Source organism: Miscanthus floridulus, unplaced genomic scaffold (genome assembly GCF_019320115.1).
Source record: "Miscanthus floridulus cultivar M001 unplaced genomic scaffold, ASM1932011v1 fs_879_1_2, whole genome shotgun sequence".
Classification (NCBI taxonomy): domain Eukaryota; kingdom Viridiplantae; phylum Streptophyta; class Magnoliopsida; order Poales; family Poaceae; genus Miscanthus; species Miscanthus floridulus.
In genome coordinates this window covers 2,995-21,589 of record NW_027097396.1, presented here as the reverse complement: position 1 = coordinate 21,589, position 18,595 = coordinate 2,995, and the positions used below count along the sequence as shown (strand labels likewise).

Genomic DNA, 18,595 nt, shown 5'->3' with positions numbered 1-18,595 from the left:
ACTAACTCCTTTATTTTAGGGAAATTTGGAGTGTAGTCGTCATTTAACTTTTAGAGCATATTTGCTTAAATTTACCCTTTAGGCACATATTTTACATTTTTAAGATCACTTTTCATGATCTATGTACTCCCAGTGCCTTGTAATACAGTGTATTTTAAAGTTTGAAGACAACTTAAGGGAACACTCAAATGACGCATATACCCATGCATTATATCTAATTAAGGAGTTTCTCCTCAAATTATGGTTTTCTTTTTAATAAACTTTGTCAAATCTAAGGGCCTATTTGGTTCACCTAGTAGCTACTAAATTTAGTAGCTTTTTGTCACTTTAGTAACTTTTTAACCAAACACTATGACTAAAAGCTACTAAAAGAGCTTTAGTCATCTCTAGTAACTCTGGAGTTACTAAAAGTGACTAAACCGTTTAGTAGCTCGAACCAAACACCCCATAAGCATAGTCATTGCATAGAATGCACTATATTTTAGTATAAATTTTAGAAGTCACAATGCGGAGGGAGTATGTTCCTTTTTTCTGAAAATGGTCTCATCCTATGATTATTACCAAAACACATATTGGCTCTGTTCGCTTGAACTTATCAGCCGTACCGTTTTAACGAAATAATAGTATTTTTCTCTCACAACAAATCAGCATCAGTCGTTTTCCAGCCAGCCGAACAGGGCCATTGCCTTTCAGTTCTTTGATTTGATTTCTATTATTTTTGTTGTGGAATGATAATTGGTGAGGTATCACATGGATACATGTTTCTAGAGCAGAACCATTTGATGGATCATCAACACCCGTCAGTGGCGCCTGGGTTGTTCTTGTGTCTGATCAGATTAAACTTGCACGATACACGCGCTTCGCCGCGTGCGCAACTGCTCTACGCACCCATGCCAATGTGGGCCATTACCCCATTAGCTTTACCGTCATAGAATAAACGGAAACTGCCACAGGATGTTCCTCGGGTATACAGTCATTTAATGATGGGTTCAGAGAATTCCAAGAGAGCATGGTTTATAGTTAGTTAATTTACACATGAAAGAGTATAGGAGTATTTTCAATGCTCAGACGAACAGAGGCCATGTAGCGAGACTTGAAAGGAACAAAATTCTGAATCTATAGTTCAACTTATTTATTTAGTGTCTCTGGACGTCCTGGGATGGAGCAACATGGCGATTTGCCTACTGAACCTTGCTGTCATGAAGCCGGATGTTGTTATAAGAGCTTCCACTACCAAAAACGAATAACATCAACTGCCTTTAGGATATGAATGCATGAGATGGCCTTCATTTAGTTGGTGAACTACATGCACAAATAAAAGGCGACTCTGTAGTCAAACTGAAGGAGAATGTGTTCGATAGAAAAGGTAAATTGCTTAAGGTGAGCTACTCTTTTTCATGGGAAAGGGTAATCTGTAGTGTGCACCTGGTACTGCAGTGTGTAGCCTGTTATCTCCACAACAATCATTGTATAAGTAATATGTAATGATTGACAGTGTTTGAAGACAGAGATGTTTTAGGGACAATGGTTACAGCAATGACACTGTATTACCTGGATGTATCAATTATTTCATATGGTTTGGATTTCCTTTTAGAAAGTACGTGGTTCCAGCTTGTATATGTTTGCATCCTGTGAAGACAGCAACTGTCATTTGTACATAGCATCATGGAGTACTATTAAGAAAACGGTGACAGTTATAAGGGAGGACAAAGATACTAATATTGGCATCTGTGAGATGATGCAAGTGTTTGCGCTGCTGGGCTGACGGAAAAATATATATGCTGAATAGATGAACTGATGATTGTTTAGGAAATAAGGAACTACCTCAGTATATGCTAGTAAAGTAACGAAATAGCTTGGAAATGTTACCTTTTTAGGTGTAATGGTACTATGGTAGTAGGTGACATTGTAGGTGAAGCATGGGTATGCAATGCCTGCTGGGCTGAGGTTTTGCCCTGTTTAGCTATTCGTAGGCAATGCTCTTGTTGTATCTGCGGGGCTGAGCAGGCACAAATACATATTGTTCATATTATGCAAAGTAAATATATCTGTTGAGCAAATAATAAGTAATCACGGCCATCAGGCTAAAAGGCATGAATTACTGAAGTTGGTAGCGCAAGGAAATCAGAAATGCCTACAATCACAGTGACCTGATATGTATTGTAATTTTCTTTTTCACGACGACTAGCTATAAGGAACGCGTTGAGAAAAACAGCCACAATCTACACTAGCAATGGCGGTAAAGGGCAGCTAATCAGGAATGGAACCCTGTAATCATTTCTGGCTGAAACGAACGGCAGTTGCACACAATTAATCGGTGTATCTGGGCCTGAAACGAGTGAAGCACCTGGACCCACTTTACCCGGGCCTGGAAAGTTTAAGTGACAGGAACGGAACCCAAGCAAACGAACGAGGCAAACGTGAAAAATAAATGAAGCACATCACCCAATGGAAAGGAGCCGGGACAGAGGAGAATCGAAACATGGGGAGTTGACGGGAACGCAAGAGGAAAAGAGCAGAGTAGTAAGATAGCAGAGGATAATCGGAGAAGAGACCGTGGATGCCGGTGTCGAGACGGAGCCGAGCGACCGAGCGCAAGGAGCAGGCGCCGGATAGAACGGAAGCGCTGTCCGCAGCCGCAGCGGAGACGGCGGAGGCAGGGAACGCAGCGGCTGTGGAGACGACGGAGACCCGCACCGCGGCGGCGACGGCGCGTGCGAGGCAAAAGGCCGCACCGTCTGGGGGAACGACGGCACCGAGTGCGGAGCCGTGATGAACGGCCAACTGGAATAGAAAAGGAGAAAAAAAGGCCCAATTGCTGTGGAAGAAAGGAGTCCACATAGGGACACTGAGGTCGGTTCGGGAGGAGGCAGTAGGCACGCGTCCAGTTCGGAGTAACAAGCGGTGACAGTATAAGGATGAAATCGGACGCAAGCATCCGGAGAGCAGCGAAGGCATACGGCATAAGGATGTTAGTATTAGTATAGAGCCGGTGGGTGCTACCTACTCGCTCCGATTCAAATTATAATTCCTTTTATTTTTTTTATCCTAAGTTTAATCGCTCGTCTTATTAAAAAAATTATATAAATATAGTCAAATTTAAGTCATTTCTTGAAGAACTTTTGTTAATAAAGCAAACCATGACAAAAGAAGTGATGTTTAGCACAAATTTTTGAATAAGACGAGTGATCAAACCTGCAGTAAAAAAAGTCAAACGAACTATAATTTAAAACGGATTTAATAGGTATTTTGGTGCATTGCCATTTAGATTGATATATTTTTTCCCTAAATTGGGCCGCGTACTGGCCCACGAGCGGGAGTTCTATACTGGCCCAAATCTGAAGCGCACGCGTGTAGACCGCTGCTGTACCGAGTGGAATGGCCCCGCGCCTGGGCCAGGGAGTGTGGTGAGGCGGTACGGACGCAAGAAGGGAAAGTGGACCCAGGCGGCGTGCCGTGTGGGGACTGCGAAGTGCCCAGTTAGGAATTGGGCCCGGGCTGCCGGTGCCGGGCGGTGCGCGCTCGGTCCATTCCACTCCACTGGCTTCGCGCCAGGCAGCCACCAGAATCCCGGGCGCCGCAAGGGGCTGACACGTACGCGGCCAGGCGGGGTGGGGCCGTGGGGCCCGAGGGAGGCGACCTGAGTGCACCGGCCGGCGTGGTGGTGGCCGGTGGCGGAGTGCGACGGTTCATTAGCGGCACGTTTGTCCCGCGCCGGCGTGCCGTGTACTAATGCGGGATGGGATCGGGTCGGAGGAGCGGACACGAAGGCGCGGCGTGTCCACCTCCACCTCCCGCGCGGGTCAACAAGAAGGCCGCGGCGCCAGGCGCCAGCGGCCAGCGCGGAGGCCGTGGCGGCCATTCGAGCCGGGGAGGAAGATGCCGTTTCGCTTTGGCCTTTTTGCGTCCCGGACGGATTCCCCTGCCCCCGTGCGTGCGCGCACGTCCAGACACAGATGTCGTCATACCGGGCGGGCATCTTCTCGTCTCACAAGAATCGGGAAGCTATCTAGAGGAAAAAAGGTGTAGGAACAAACTGACGTGCAGCAGGCCTGGAGAGACCTGCACTACTCCACCGCCGTATATTCGGTAGATCGCCATCCACGGCTGAATCGTCGTCGCTGTATGTACTGCTGCCGGTCACACACTTGCACTCCTTTTCCGATCGATAAGCAGATGCTCCACGAAACTCGGTCCGGTAAGTAAAAAGGAATTGCCAGTACGTCAAATTTTGCTGCTGGACAAGCAGCTTTACCGTCTCATCTCCTACAACTAAAAAAAAATAAAGTATGAATATTTTTTTATGCGACATTTATTTTGGTTCGTTCGTCTACCTACGTCTGCGATCCCACGATATCTCCTTGATTGAATATTGCCTATCATGTGATAAAGGAATCACGGCAAAATAGGAAGTAGAAAATTATTGTGCTATCCATATATACATGGTATGTTTGCATGCACCAGCATACATGGCAACGAGTAAAAGGAAAGAGAATTAACAAAGGAAAGAGAATTAAGATAAAAGGAACATCTTTGCATTTTTGAAAACCTTATCAAATCTGCCTACATTTAATTACTTTACCTCTTTGCATTTACAAAAGGGACTGTTTTTCCTCCTTTCATTTGGTTTTACGCTCACGTGTTCTATCGCCATCACTTGTTGTTTCTTGCGTGAACCATAGTTGATGTCATCTGTCTTACATGGCTCAGCCTCCCAATCCCAAGAGAATATCCCTACCTCTCCCTGAATGGAGATCCGGCCTGCTAGAGGATCTCCTCGAGTCCATAATGCGGCGTCCTTCCGATCCGCTTGCCGTCCCGTTGGCGACCTTCGGGCCGCTCCTGCTACTCCCGTTCGACCCCGACTCGGACCGCGTCGGCTTCTACTGCATTTCGGAGAAGGTCTTGTCCAAGACGCTGCCCGACGTGCGCGGCAAGGTGGCGTGCGGCTCCTCGTGTGGGTGGCTGGTGCTCATGGATGAGGCGACGCCCGTGACGCTGCTGAATCCATTCGTCGGTCCCATGCCCCCCGCATTGAGCTCCCGCCAGTAGGCGAACACGTCGCGACGACGTCCTCATCGGAACGCGTGTCTAGGGTCCACAGCCGGTGGGTCCTCTATCCCACCAACGGCTATGGGGACACGGATGCCGCAGGCAGAGCCATCAAGCTAGAAGATATGAGGGACATGTTCTTCCGTGAGATCGTGCTCTCGGCGCCGCCTGATGCCGCCGGCCGCGAGTGCGTGGCCATGGCCATGCTTGGGTACTCCACGGAAGTCGCATTCTGTCGGGTTGGAGTTGACAGCGCATGAACGCAGCTCGACACAAAACTGGAGTTCTCCATGGAGTCCATCGTCCACTACCAAGCTAAGTTCTTGGCGATCGACTGCACTGGAGAAATCTCCGTCTGCAGCAGCAACGAAGCCGACGCTACTTCAACCACGACGCTGCTGTCATCGCTGTCGCCACCTGCAGGGCTCTACCACTGTAGCTACCTGGAATCAAACGATGAGCTGCACATTGTGGGTGTCATGGTGAGCACGTTCCACGAGACACAAAGCTTCACCTACAGCAGCGCAATCTACAAGTGCAACCTCCATGACCGTACGTCGGAGTGGTCTAGGGTGAGGGACATCGGTGATCAGACACTGTTCGTGTCTAAACATTCCAATAAAAGCTTCAGTGGAACAAGTGTATCTAAGTACAAGAAGAACAAAATCTACATATCTGAGCCATTGTATGGGGATCCATACAACTTGGTCCATCGACTGGAGATCGTTGATATTGCTACCGGCGCATCTGAAGTGAAGCCCGTTGTAACACCTCGGTGTTAAGCATGCATTAACATTCCATCTCATGAGCATAATCATCATTTCATTATGCATAAGCAGCATCTATGCATTCCATTCTAAAGAAAGGAAGTGTCATTTCATGTGGTGCTGAAATTAAATTGAAATTCATCATGTTTAAACTATTTGAAATGCTATGCTCATGTTTGGGTGATATGATTTCTTGGTTTGATCACTAAGATAGCTTATAAATATTTAGGATACAGTTTGGAGCAAAGTTTATATTTAAATTTTGGCCAAATTTTGCTTTTAAAAACAATTCTTCAAAATTAGGGTTTTGAATTAATATTGATTTTTAATTTTGTAATTCAAAATCTATTTGGAATTTAACTTTGGTCTTAAAAGCAAAGTTGTAGAGAATAAATTTTTGAGCAACTTTTATTTTTGGGCCAAAGTTTGAAACTGCTTTGAAATTGCTCAAATTTTGCATTGAATGAAATAGGAATAGAAAATAATTTGAAAATCGCATTTCACCTTAGTGGGCCTCGCGCCTCGCTTTTGGCCCAGTTCGTGAAGCCGGCCCGGCCTGCCCTGTACCTCGCCCGGCCTGCCTCCGCGCCGCCGTCCATTCGCCCGTGTCGACGCCCCGACCGTGCCAGAGCGCGCACGCCGCGTGGCGGCCATGCGCCGACGAGCACGCCACGCGGCACCACCGGCCTACCCACGTCCCGACCGTCCCCGCGCTGCCTTCAAGGCTCAGCCACCACACCCTGGCGCCGCACTCGCCCCTCCACTTCGCTCTCTCTTCCGCCAGTACAAGCAGCAGCCGCAGCACGCTCGATCCGCCACGCGCCATCGCCGGAGTTGGCCGTTCTGGCCACTCTAGTTCGCCAGGGTTAGCTCCGTCTTGCCCTGAGCATCGCCTCCACCTCACGCCACCGGTGCTCACGTCCGTTCGCAGTGGTAAGTCTTCTCCGGCCGGGAATTCCTCGTCGGAGTGAGCTCCTCCTCGCCGGAGCTTGGCTCCGCGCGCACAGCCCCGCTCCACTTTCTCTCCCACTTTCCTTTCTCGTGCACGAGCACCGCACTGTGTCGCCGAGTATCCCGAGCCCCTCCTCTCACCGTGCCATGGCCGAGGATGCCTCACCGGCGATGACCCGCGCCGCCGCTCCGCCATGCACGGCAGCGGGCGGCTTTCCGTGCTCTTCGGCCCATGCCACGAGCACCGCTGGGTTCGCACGAGGGTGGGGAGCACGCCGGTCACCTTCACCGGGCCTAAGACCTCGCCGTCGGCGAGATCTTGGCGGTCCGCCGCCTCCCCTGTCCCGTGTGGCTGGCAGTTGGGGCCGGCTGACCCGCGGGGACCACTGTCAGCCGCAGGGGTGCATGCCTGGGTGGAGATCCGGGTGAATCTAGCAGTTTTGAACGTGGATTTTCAGAAAGAATTTAAGAAATGAATTTTCAGATTTCTATTTAAATGCTTTGGAAATTTATAACTTGCTCAGAATTGCTCCAAAATTTATGAAACAAATTTTGTTGTGTTCCTTGTCACCAGATCTACATGATAAAAATATTTCATATCATTTTTGAGATACTTTAATGTAGAGCTTTATTTAATTCTTGATATTGCTGATATCTTGTGAAATATTTAGTAAATCCTATATATATCAGAAAAATATGATTCCAATTTGGTTGATCTATTCTTGAGATGTACTTTCTGTGAAAAATATATGTCATGCATGTTATGTGGAAAAATATGGCTAGGTAGGTTATGTGTATTAATTGCTGATTTCTTGTAAAATTGCTAGGGCTAAAAATATGAATAATACATGTAGGTGAAACTTTTTGTACAGTGATTGTATGCTATGTAGATCATGGGAAAAATACCAAATCTGTTGTTTGACACTTTTTGTAGTACAAAGTATTTTCATGCTCAATTATCCACCAAAGCTTGTCATTTTTGTGTAGGCTGTTATACTTATCTAAATACCATGAAAATTTTATGGTAGCCTACTTAGAGTAGTACTATGTTACTGTAATTTTCTCAGATTTTTATGAGCACTAGAAATATATGTTGCTGTTGTAGCCCTAGTTTAAAATGAAATAAACAAATCTTCTTTAATGCATGATTAGTTAATGATGTTTGCTTTGGTGTATCTTTGAAGCATCTTAGATTGCTGTGGTGACTTGGCATGTTAGTACAGTGGTTGTAGTAGTAGTATGGTAGTACATGTTCTTGGATGATATTGGCTACCTTGTAGAAGGGCTTTACTTCTACTATGTCTAATAAAGTTAAACATGTTCATCTACATTTTATATATCATGATCATTACATGTCATCTCTTCGATGCACCTATGCATTAGCACTCGTACATCTGCATCATACAGGATTGCAGGAGGAGTTGCTAGCAGTAGTTCAAAAAGAGCAGACCGGGATAGATCCACAAGAAGTCCAGGCACAGGAGGTGCCAGAGGAAGAGGAGCCGGGAGAGAACTTGTCCGAGTGCGTGGATCATCAACCTAGTTCGTTCGAACGAGGCAAGCCCCGGAGCATTATAAGTCTCCTAATTTATAAAAGCAATTCTTTCTATATATATGAGTTTATATATTGTTGCATTAAGTTATAGGAGTTGATTGAAACCGTTGATGTATTTATTACTATCCTTGCCTACCTTATTACCTTTTACCCTGTTAGGTCAGGATCGAATAACTGCTTAGCCTTGCTTAGACCGGTAGCGATCGGTGATATCCGATCACCTACATTATAGGTGGTTACTGGAAGAATTTAGCTATGGAAAGAATTATATCCTGGAATTAACCATGTGTGATGGATAATTGGAGACCGGACGAAAAAAGTTGTAGGCAACCAGACAGGGTTCTGGGGTGCTGTTAGTTTCCGTCTGTGTCGATTAAGGACTGATCGTTGCTCGTCCCTCTTGTCATGTTGAACGCATGCCTCACATTTAGCTGACCGAATAAAGTACCTTTCGACCGCGAAGCTAGTGGTACTATTTGGGCCGGGATCTACACAGATGCGCGTATTGGTGCTGATGGGGGTATGACAGGGACGCGAAGAGTGAGCCAAGGGCAGGTGCGCCCTGATTCCTGGCAGTCGAGCAGTCCCTGGATACTGTGGCTCCAGATTGTTCCGCGGCTACCTGAATAGTGTCCTTGGTGATCTAAGCTACCCTGGCAGGGGAAGCATGGTTTGTGTGAGGAATAAATCACCAGCTGGTTAGGAATCGATTCGAATCGCCATCGCTCCTGGATAGTGAGCACTTGACTTGAGCTACGGCATCGTATTAATTATTATGGAATAATGATGGTTATCTGGATGGTATGGGATATGCTAAATCTAAATTGGTAACTAGATGTTATTGGTTAATCAAGTGATTGCTATAGTATAGGTGCTTACCTAGATGGATAGGTCATAATAAAGATGATGCAAAGTACTTAAAATGGTTTCTTCATAATAGCTTATGCTTTTCGCAAATGAATCAGCTAGCCCACTAAAGAAAGCCTTGCATAATCCTTGGTGTCGCTTTATTCTGGTTTAAGACGGGTAAGTCTAGCTGAGTACCTTCTCGTACTCAGGGCGTTGCTTCCATTGTTGTTGCAGATGGTCAAATGTACTACGACTATTGCATTAACTGCCTATACCCGGCGATGGGTGACAACTAGGACCAAGGGCACTGGTCACTCCGTATCTCTCTTCTGATGCTTTTGTTGGAGATGACTACCTACTGGCACTGTATCTGAACTTAAAGTGTGTGTGACTTCAAAACTATTTGCTTCCGCTATTTTAGATTGAACCTGGTTTGTAATAACTTTATATTCTAAACTCTGATGTATCCTACTGTCATTGCGAACTTTATGTAACATGTGACGGTATTTGCTAAACTTGTATGATCTTGGTTTGTATGTCGATTGGTTTGAAATCCTTCGTGGTTTCACGGACTACCGGGTTATACGGGCTTAAGTTTGCGAAATTATCTGCGGAAGATTTCCTTACTTAATCTCGTATAATTGGTCGGTTCTGTTACACCCGTCCAGGAAAGATGCAGGGTTCCGAGGCTCTAGGTTGGATTCGACCCAATCTCTAGAAGCTCTAGAGTTTATGAGCCTGCAACACTGCGCACTCCGTGACTGTGTTAAATTCATAAACTTTGCTTTTTGGATTAAATATCACTTTAACGTTTGTATTTAATTTAACAGTATTGTTATCTTATCGTGCGATCCGTGTGTTTTTAGTATAAATTGTTAGTTATCTTATAACAACGCACGAGCATGCTACCTAGTCAATCATAACAGTTAAACCCGCTTTTACAAGTCACGCCGGTTTGGAATCTGTGGAAACACCTTCTTGATTATCCGTCCCTATAAACATGTCGCTAGCAATTAGCCGATCGATCGAATAATAACTAGAGACAAAATGACCACGATGGTCATAGTTGATGTTTCCAAGCGGGAAAAAAAAAAGATGAATAATGAAGAGGAAGAAAGCCGCAAAGAGCTTTGGATGCACACACCGAGCTGCTAATCTTTTTAAGATATGTATCAATCACTTTATTTGACATTCTCCGATACAAGTCAACCAAGTCAACGAGGCATACGTATGCTTACACACTAGGTGCATCTTACACTCAATTAGCAACGTTAAAGGCAATTGTATGATAACCTATATATATCTATATATCTTCGATAGCATAAGTCTAGAATTGGATATCAAGCACAGGTATAGAATGGTGAGGGCTTCCCCAACGCTGCTTTTTCACTAATAGCCCTAAGTGCCATGTAGGATCGGAGAAAAAAAGTAGGTGCTCTACATTTGTCATAGTGACTTGCAGAAGCTACATAGGCTTGGGAAAAGAGAATGTGGTCCATACTAAAAAAGAAGAGGGAGAGGAAATAAATATGAGGTATGATGAAAGGAAAAAGTTTTTTTGCAAACCATAAGTAATGATAGTTTACATTATGTGAATAGTATTCTCAATATTTTCTAGTCTATGTGGATCACTTTATTTGTACTAAAACCACTGGTAGTGTTAGCCTCCATCGATGATGCCCTGATGGGCTTCAGCATCTAGAGTCAGGTAAAGCCTTGAGGCCACAAAAAACAACCTACTCAAGAGGATGTCCAGGTACATCTAGATGTTCTTGAGTACCCTTTTCTCAAGTCTCGGCTTCCCAACATATATATAACCATTCGCCCATAAGCGAAGACACGAGGAAGAGATACCAAGTATATCTGCATAGGTTCATATATGCCTTATGCCCCTTGCCTCAAGATGCTATCTAAGTCAATCTTCCATGAGCGTTGTGATTATGAGAGCTGTGTTAATACATAATACTCACTATCCATGAATTCGTTGAAACTATAACACATTTGGTCAATTATTTTGACTATTTATTCATCCGTCCAAGCATGAAAGATCGAAAATCCCAAAATGTCACCCGTCAAATAATCTAAGCCCTAATAACAAATGCAACAACTCATCCATATTGTCAAATTGAATCCATCCAAACATTCATCTAAGACAATACATTTATCAATTCATTTAAGCCCTAATCCATGCATATCCATTGTATTTATCCATTTTTCCTCTAACACGTCCATTTATTTATTAAATACAATCGTCAACACATCTCTAAGGTGAGGTATTCCCTTCCCAAACCCTAAAAAGGGAGGAGGCAATGAAGTCGATGCATGCTCGGGGGACCGGGGGTTGACATTGGTAAAGAAGGCGGCGGAGCCATTGCCATGTTGGGGAAGAGCAGTAGGCAGAGACCCCACACCATGCTCGGGGACGATGAGGTGCCAGCGCTCATAGATCTTAGGAGGATGAAGAGGCAAATTCGTTGAACCCGTCGCCGATTCGTCGAAGCCACTGGGAGGAAGAAGCTGCCTCTATAAAGTACGTCACAGAGAAAAGTCCCACAGTGGATCTAGACATATGGCCAGTGAGGAGTGCAGCGTGGATTCGGAGGTCATCAAGGTGGAAGTGGCGCTAGGTAATAAGCTAGCGATTGCTTACTTAGCCGTTTTGAATTGGTTCATGAGAGAGACTGGGTTAGCTTAGCTTTTTTTTATTTCAACATGCATTAAGTAAAAAGTAATGAGCAAAACCAATGCAAGATCCATCATTTATAGGAGCAACGACACTCGTCACTTTTCACTTTTCGTGCACCGCAAGAGCAATCCCAACGCAAAGTGGAAGATAGTTACCATAGAATTAAATGAGTTGCCACGTCATCAAAAAAAGTTGATGTGGCAAGAAATTTAAAGAGAATAGAGATGAAAAAAATAGAAATAACTGTTTCTCAAGTCAGAAATTGGCAGTTTCTTGACCTATACGTGCCGACCACCTGCTCCGAGTTTGTCATGCGCTTGAGTCGTTTGCCCATGAGTTCTGTCGCCCACACTGACTACCTACTCCAGTCGTGCTTGTCGTGCTCGCTTGCTTGCCCAAGAGCCATCGACTGCAACGACTACCTGCTCCTGTCGTGGCCACTGTGTGCCGCCTCGGCTGTAATCGCCAACAACCCTGCCGCCTCATCCACACCAGCCCATTGTGCCCCTTTGCCCCAGCCATTATCGTGTTGCGAGCTCGTGACTATATCCATGCTCGAGCGACCGCCAGTGTGCCCTGCAACTGAGAGCCATGCTCTCACCCTGGCAGTTCAGCCCTCCGTGCTGCACTCATGCCACGCCTGTTGGCCTTGACTGACCCTCCGCAACTGCCACAACACGCACCCACACAGCAATATCTCCGCGCCGCCCACGCCTTGTGCCAGGCCGACACCTTGCACCCGCAGAGAGAGGAGGAACGAGGAAGGGGATGAGAACGAGAAAGGATAAGGATAGAGAAAAATAGTGGTGAATGGAGGTTTTTTTTTTTTGCTCACATGGTAGTGAGAGAAACTATTGAGTAGTTTTATCGTTAGGACTATCCTAAGTGTTGTGTGTTTTGGTTAGGTCTGTTAGATTGCCACTAAGGGCATGACCAACGTGGGCGTATATGTTCTAGTGGTTTGAAAAAAAGTGATGCCATATGGACAAAGCAAATGAGGCAGCGTAATTCTACAACGGGAGCTAATGTACAGTAGAGTCTAAAAGCTCCTTTTACCTTTCTCTGTTTTCCAGGGTTTCTAGGACCACCCTTGCTCCTTGCTAGTACATCAATCAGACATGATCCCCAGAAGCTATCACCCTGTAGTTTTCCTCTGCTACAACGTGCACCCCATCAGTTGGTTGGTGTTTTTGTTAGTTGAAATCTCCGCAGCTTCTGCAGGTGACGTGTGGAGGCCAGGGCAGCACTCCAACCTGGAGCGTTGGGGAAGCCCTAAATAGGGGTATTCAATACCCAAGTGTCTCTTATGCCCGTCACTTTTACCCACGTAGGGGCACCTCACCAACACGGCAACACCAGGGCTCAACACTTAAACCCGCTTCATGAGACGCTTCAGAGTCATGATGACGGTTTGGAATTGTGGAACACGTTCTAATTTGTATCCTTACTTATGTGACCGGGGATTTAGCAATTTCGAAATGGTTCATGAGAAAGAATGTGTGTGGGCCTAGTTTTTTCGACATGGCATTAAGGCGAGGCCCAACGCGACTAGCACGTTTGTTAGCTTGAACACAAAGCAAGAATACATGTAGGCATGAAGGGTCCAGGAGACCAGGACTCCCAAGTTCCCAATGCAAATTCCTAGAAACCATACCGATGTCTCTCTTCTTTCTTTAGCCTTTTTCTGATGCTTTGCACAGCAGGCCACCGTCCAGCTGTCTCACAATGCGCTCTGAACTGCTGCCTGCTACTTTTGTTAGAAGATGTCGTTGCATCTTTTGTAAGAGACTCTAACGTGTTGCGGAGCTACAATACAGCGTGACATGGAGGATCGGTGCGGATGTGGCCTTTTCCAAGCTGGAGCGTTGAGGAAGCCCTCGGTAAAAATTGACGAACAAAACTAAGATCCATAGAAAGGCACGCCCGCACGTATGTGTGGTCGCACGGCTTATCCTGGCCATCGTTGCTTCGTGGGTCCCACTGGTGAACAGTTTTTTTTCATCAATTTCTCTCTCTAGCACTTCGTGTCGTCCGCCCATGGCCTCCGCCGCCCTAGCTCCGGCTCCGGCACTGACCTCCGCCGCGTGGGGCCACCATCGTCACCTAGACCTCTGCTGCCTCCGGCCTTCGACCACCGCCCCCGCCAGCACCGGTCTCCACCCCGCTCTACCGGCCTGGATAGCCCGTGTGGCCACACGGGTATGTGGAAAAACCATGACTTAGAGCGTGTTTAGTTTCAGGAAGTTGGAATTTTGGGCTACTGTAGCACTTTCGTTTTTATTTGGCAATTAGTGTTCAAACATGGACTAATTAGGCTCAAAACGTTCGTCTCGCAATTTCCCACCAAACTGTGCAATTAGTTTTTTTTGTCTACATTTAATGCTCCATACACGGGCTGCAAACATTCGATGTGATAGGTACTGTAGCACTTTTTAGGATTTTGGGGTGGAACTGAACACGCGCTTATAGGAGGAAGGACGTCCATCTCACTTTTCGGTCATCATAAGTAGTGGGTTTTACTCCGGTGCTGGCCCTATATAAAGAGATAAACATACATGCGATGTGCCTTGCTTACGTCCGTCAACGTATCTACTCAGCCCGTCACTTATGCCCACGTAGGTGCTACCTCGGCGTGCTCAACACTTAACAGCCTGTTCGGTTGGGGCTGAAATGATCGTATACGATCATAGATTATTATTGTTGGCTGATTTGGTATGAAAGAAAAATACTATTCTGACTTAAAATTTACAATCATTTACGACCCAGCGAACAGGCCGTAAACACTTTTAGGAGTACTACTACATATATGAGACGCTTCAGTCATCATGACGACGGACGGCTTTTGGAATCAGTGGAATGGAACACGTTCTGAATTATCTCCTCACTCATTATTATTAGGCGAGTAGTGAAATACGTATATGCTCTCAAGTAGTGCCTCTCGCATTACAGGGAAAACTCAAATGCCCACACATATACTTGCATGGCAGTGACATTTTTATTCCGCGCGCGCTGGCAGCTCTTGGATCCAATCCAAAATGCGTTACTTGTAAACTTGAGGTGCTAGCGCGCGTACCGGCGTACGTCGTCGTCGCAGTAGGCACCTTTGGTATAAGTATCCCAGAAAACAAAACAAAAAAAAAAAAAGCTAAGCTATCGGGGGCGCACACAGTACTTATACCGGAATTCGCGCACCTCCCGTCCGATACGAAAATGACCGCGCCGCAGCCGCCGTGTGCCGTGCACTGAACAATCCGTCCATCTGGAAGGAATCGGATCGGCCGCAGAGACGACAGGCGCCCGCACTGCGCTGCGCAGCATTCGTACGTGCGCGGGGCATCCAATTATCGGGAGAGGAGATCCGAGATCAGGCCCTGCCATTGCCGCTCAGCCGTGTGCGCCGGGCATCCAATTATGGAGCGGGAGAGAGCGAGGCGGCCTGCTTGGTGCCTGGCGCCTGCCAATGAGCCGCGCCGTCTGTGCGCGTCAACCGGCCGGCGAATCACGATCGATCAACAGATAGAGATGCCCGCTGGCCCATCGGCGATGCCGCCATGCCGGCGCGCGCCGAGCGCACGCGCTACCGCGGGCAGCAGAAGCTTAGCGCCTAAGGCTAGCTATATCGGCGATGGCCCATCATGCATGGGCAGGCGCAGGTAGAGGTAGCTAGCTAGCTAGCTAGCCCTGCAGTTAGGTTCCGGCCACATCACGTTCTTCAGCCTGTTCCGGCCACATCACGTTCTTCCTTATCCCGTCCGTCCACGGCGGCCCGGGCCCCGTCCGGCGGATCGGATTTAACTCCGGCCTCGGTACTGGAAACCGGCCGCCGGATGGATAGCCTCGGGAAGCGAAAAACCCTCCACATCAGAATTCAGATCCTCTGTGTTGGAGTACGAAACACAGAGAGATGCATGCACGGATGGATGGATGATGTGGTTGACTAGCCCAGTTGGACGTCCATACATCATCCGATCACCCATCATCGGTCCGCCATAGCGCCATGTCCATGCATGAGCAGTTTCAATCTGGTTTGACTTGCTGGGCAAATTCCAGGGATTAAACTTGGCATGTCCTGTGCTCCTCCATTCGTGGAAGCTAGCCAGAAAAAAAAACATTCTTTCCTGCGTTGGACGACAAACCCCATCATGCCATGAGTCATGAGTCATGACAAACGCTAGTAGTGCATAACTGCATATTCACAATGGTACGAATTGAAGCAATGCCCTAGTAACAGTGCCGCTGAAAGCGGCCGGCCTGGCGCTGCGCAATGGGACCGGATGGCGACCAAATGGCATTTCTCTCTCGATCTGTTTGCAGAGGAGGAAGAATAATTCCAGCAGGGAACAAATTTAACTTGGCATCAGGTTTCTGTACGTAATAAAAATCTAGCAGAGACCAGCAGGGCGATCCTCGCGTCCAATCTCGCCGGTATGGTTCCGGTGCTCTCTGCAGCTTTTCGAAATCAATCCATCATCGATCCCAAATTCCCAGCGCTTCAAATAAAGCTCATGCATGCCGACTGCTCATTATTCCGTTCCGAATTCCGTCCGCCTTCCCTCCTCCTCTCTCAACAAGGAAGGAGAGGAATGCATGATTGATATCCACTTTGAGCTAGATGGGGATACCAAGGTATATAGCTAGCCTTCCATATTCCATCTGGTTGCAATTGCAACGCATGCGTGCGTTGGATGAATATATCTTTTTATCTATCTATATATCTATCTATCTATCTATATACACATATCCCATATATATATTGGCCTCGCTTATCTCGTCGTCGTCCCTATAGCTCTATATGCCCTCCCAAGCCAGGACAGCTGCACAGGCCACCACCACCATCACTTTGTTATGTTATCTATAGACGAATATATCGATCTCAATTTCTAAGCAGAAAGAATGTTGAATAATCTACCGTTTCCTTCTATGAACACACGATAGGGGAAGCCGATGCCGAAAAGGTACCCTGTTATGGTACTGTAGCCACAACAGGGGCAGGTGCCAAACGGCTCACCTGCCGTACTATAGCCACAGCAGAAGCAGGCACCAGAGTCAGCTCTGCTGTCTCATCTAGTCACTGTAGCATCATGGTAGCTGTACTAGAACTAGACAGATAGAGTTGTATATATAGTTTGCCACTGTAACTCAATAAAGAGAGAGAGTTCATGTTTGCCATCTCCTCTATAGAGCTCCGGTCAACGCTGGTGCTTGTGTTGTGTGTGTGCTCTGTTCTTCCTCCCTTCTTCTATCTCTAGTCAGAGTGTGTGGTTGGACAACGATAGTCGTGGTCGGCAACGTTGGTGAGTGGTCGACTCACCCGAGCCGGTGATCCTGTGGGCTAACAAGTGGTATCAGAGCCGTACAAGCATCATCACCAGACTAACCGCTGGCGATGACAGACAATTTGGAGATGGACGACAGCAGCGGTGCTGCTGTGGCTGCCCAACCACGATAGGAGATCGTTGTGCGCACGGTGCAGGAGGTCAACGACACCAGTTGGCCGATGCTGACTCGCACCAACTATGGAGAGTGACCGGTGACCATGAATATCAAGCTTAGAGCTCGACGGTCTGGAATGCTGTTGACAATGGCACCAAAAATGAAGAAGACGACGTGTCAACGTTGGAGGCTATCCTCGCTGCTATATCGATGAAGTACAGGGAGCCATTGGGGGCAAAAAGCTCTGCTAAGGAGGCGTGGGAGGCCATTGCGGCGATAAGCGTCGGTTCCGACCGCACAAAAAAAGCGACGACCCAGCTTCTAAAGCAGGAGGACGCCAACCTCAAGTTCAAGGATGGTGAATCGGTGGAGGACTTCTGTCTCCACCTACAGACGCTCATCAGCAAGCTGAAGAGCCACGACGTCACCATCGACGAAGAGGAGGTGGTCTCTAAGTACCTCCACTCCGTGCCGGTGAAGTACATCAAGATCGCTCTCTCAATAGAGACGATGTTGGACTTGTCCACCCTCACCATTGAGGATGTGACAGGTCGTCTGCGGGCGGTGGACGAGCACCTGGAGCAAGCAACAGCAACGAAGGACAGCGACAAGCTGCTATTGACACAAGAGGAGTGGGCTGCTCGGAGGAACTCCGGGGTAGCCTCCTCCAGCCGCGGTGGTGATGACAAGCGCCACGGCAAGCCTTCTTTAGAGAAGAAGAAGAAGGTTGACCCCAATGCATGCCGATGCTGCGGGAAGACGTGCCAATGGGTAAGGGAGTGCCCAAATCGCAAGCAGGAGAAGAAGGCTGAGGCTCATCTGGCGCAAGTTGATGATGATGATGAAGCCACTATCCTGATGGCGATGTTTTGTGCACTGCACGATGTCGAGGCTAAGGAGAAGGGAGAGGTGATGGCGGTGGAAGGGTCTGAGAAGGCCTTGAAGGCTGTCAACCTTGACAAACCACACGCCCAAGTTCACCTCGAACGTGTGGGCAGCGAGCAGGAGCAGCGGTGGTATCTGGACTCTGGTGCCAGCAACCACATGACGGGCTCTAAGGTAGCCTTCTCCAAGCTCGACGACGATGTGATCGGAACGGTGAAGTTCGGTGATGGCTCAAGGGTGGCAATCCAAGGGCGCGACACCATCATCTTCAGGTGCTAGAACGGCGAGCACCGCGCGCTAATGGATGTATATTATATCCCACAGCTGCGTTCAAGCATCATCAACATTAGACAGCTGGATGAGCACGGTAGCGAGGTACGAATCAAGGACGGAGTCCTCAGGATCAGGGACTGGGAG

General features: G+C 47.4%; 1 protein-coding gene across 4 annotated transcripts; it reads right to left on the bottom strand.

Moving 5' to 3' along the window:
- Nucleotides 1–957: 957 nt before the first annotated feature.
- On the bottom strand, nt 958–2,925 carry LOC136533423 (uncharacterized). 4 transcript variants are annotated; one of them, XM_066525974.1, is made up of 5 exons: nt 2,556–2,925; nt 1,870–1,999; nt 1,552–1,644; nt 1,426–1,445; nt 958–1,302 (listed from the first exon to the last, which is right to left on the bottom strand). In XM_066525974.1, exons 1-5 carry the CDS (start codon nt 2,839–2,841, stop codon nt 1,250–1,252), a joined length of 582 nt encoding a protein of 193 aa, XP_066382071.1. In that variant the 5' UTR covers nt 2,842–2,925; the 3' UTR covers nt 958–1,249. The 4 variants fall into 4 exon arrangements, 2 of the variants coding, with proteins under 2 accessions (XP_066382071.1, XP_066382072.1); XM_066525975.1 differs by having other exon boundaries at nt 1,552–1,629; XR_010778475.1 differs by lacking the exon at nt 1,426–1,445 and having other exon boundaries at nt 1,552–1,629; nt 1,870–2,925.
- Between the last annotated feature and the right edge of the window lie 15,670 nt (nt 2,926–18,595).

Excerpts from the sequence above, each read along its gene's own strand:
- LOC136533423 (XM_066525974.1), bottom strand. The coding sequence starts at position 2,841 with ATGTGGACTCCTTTCTTCCACAGCAATTGGGCCTTTTTTTCTCCTTTT. Across the intron at positions 2,000-2,555 it reads TCTCGACACCGGCATCCACG|CCCCGCAGATACAACAAGAG; the intron begins GTCTCTTCTCCG and ends GTGCCTGCTCAG. Across the intron at positions 1,645-1,869 it reads GTACCATTACACCTAAAAAG|TTGCTGTCTTCACAGGATGC; the intron begins GTAACATTTCCA and ends TACAAATGACAG.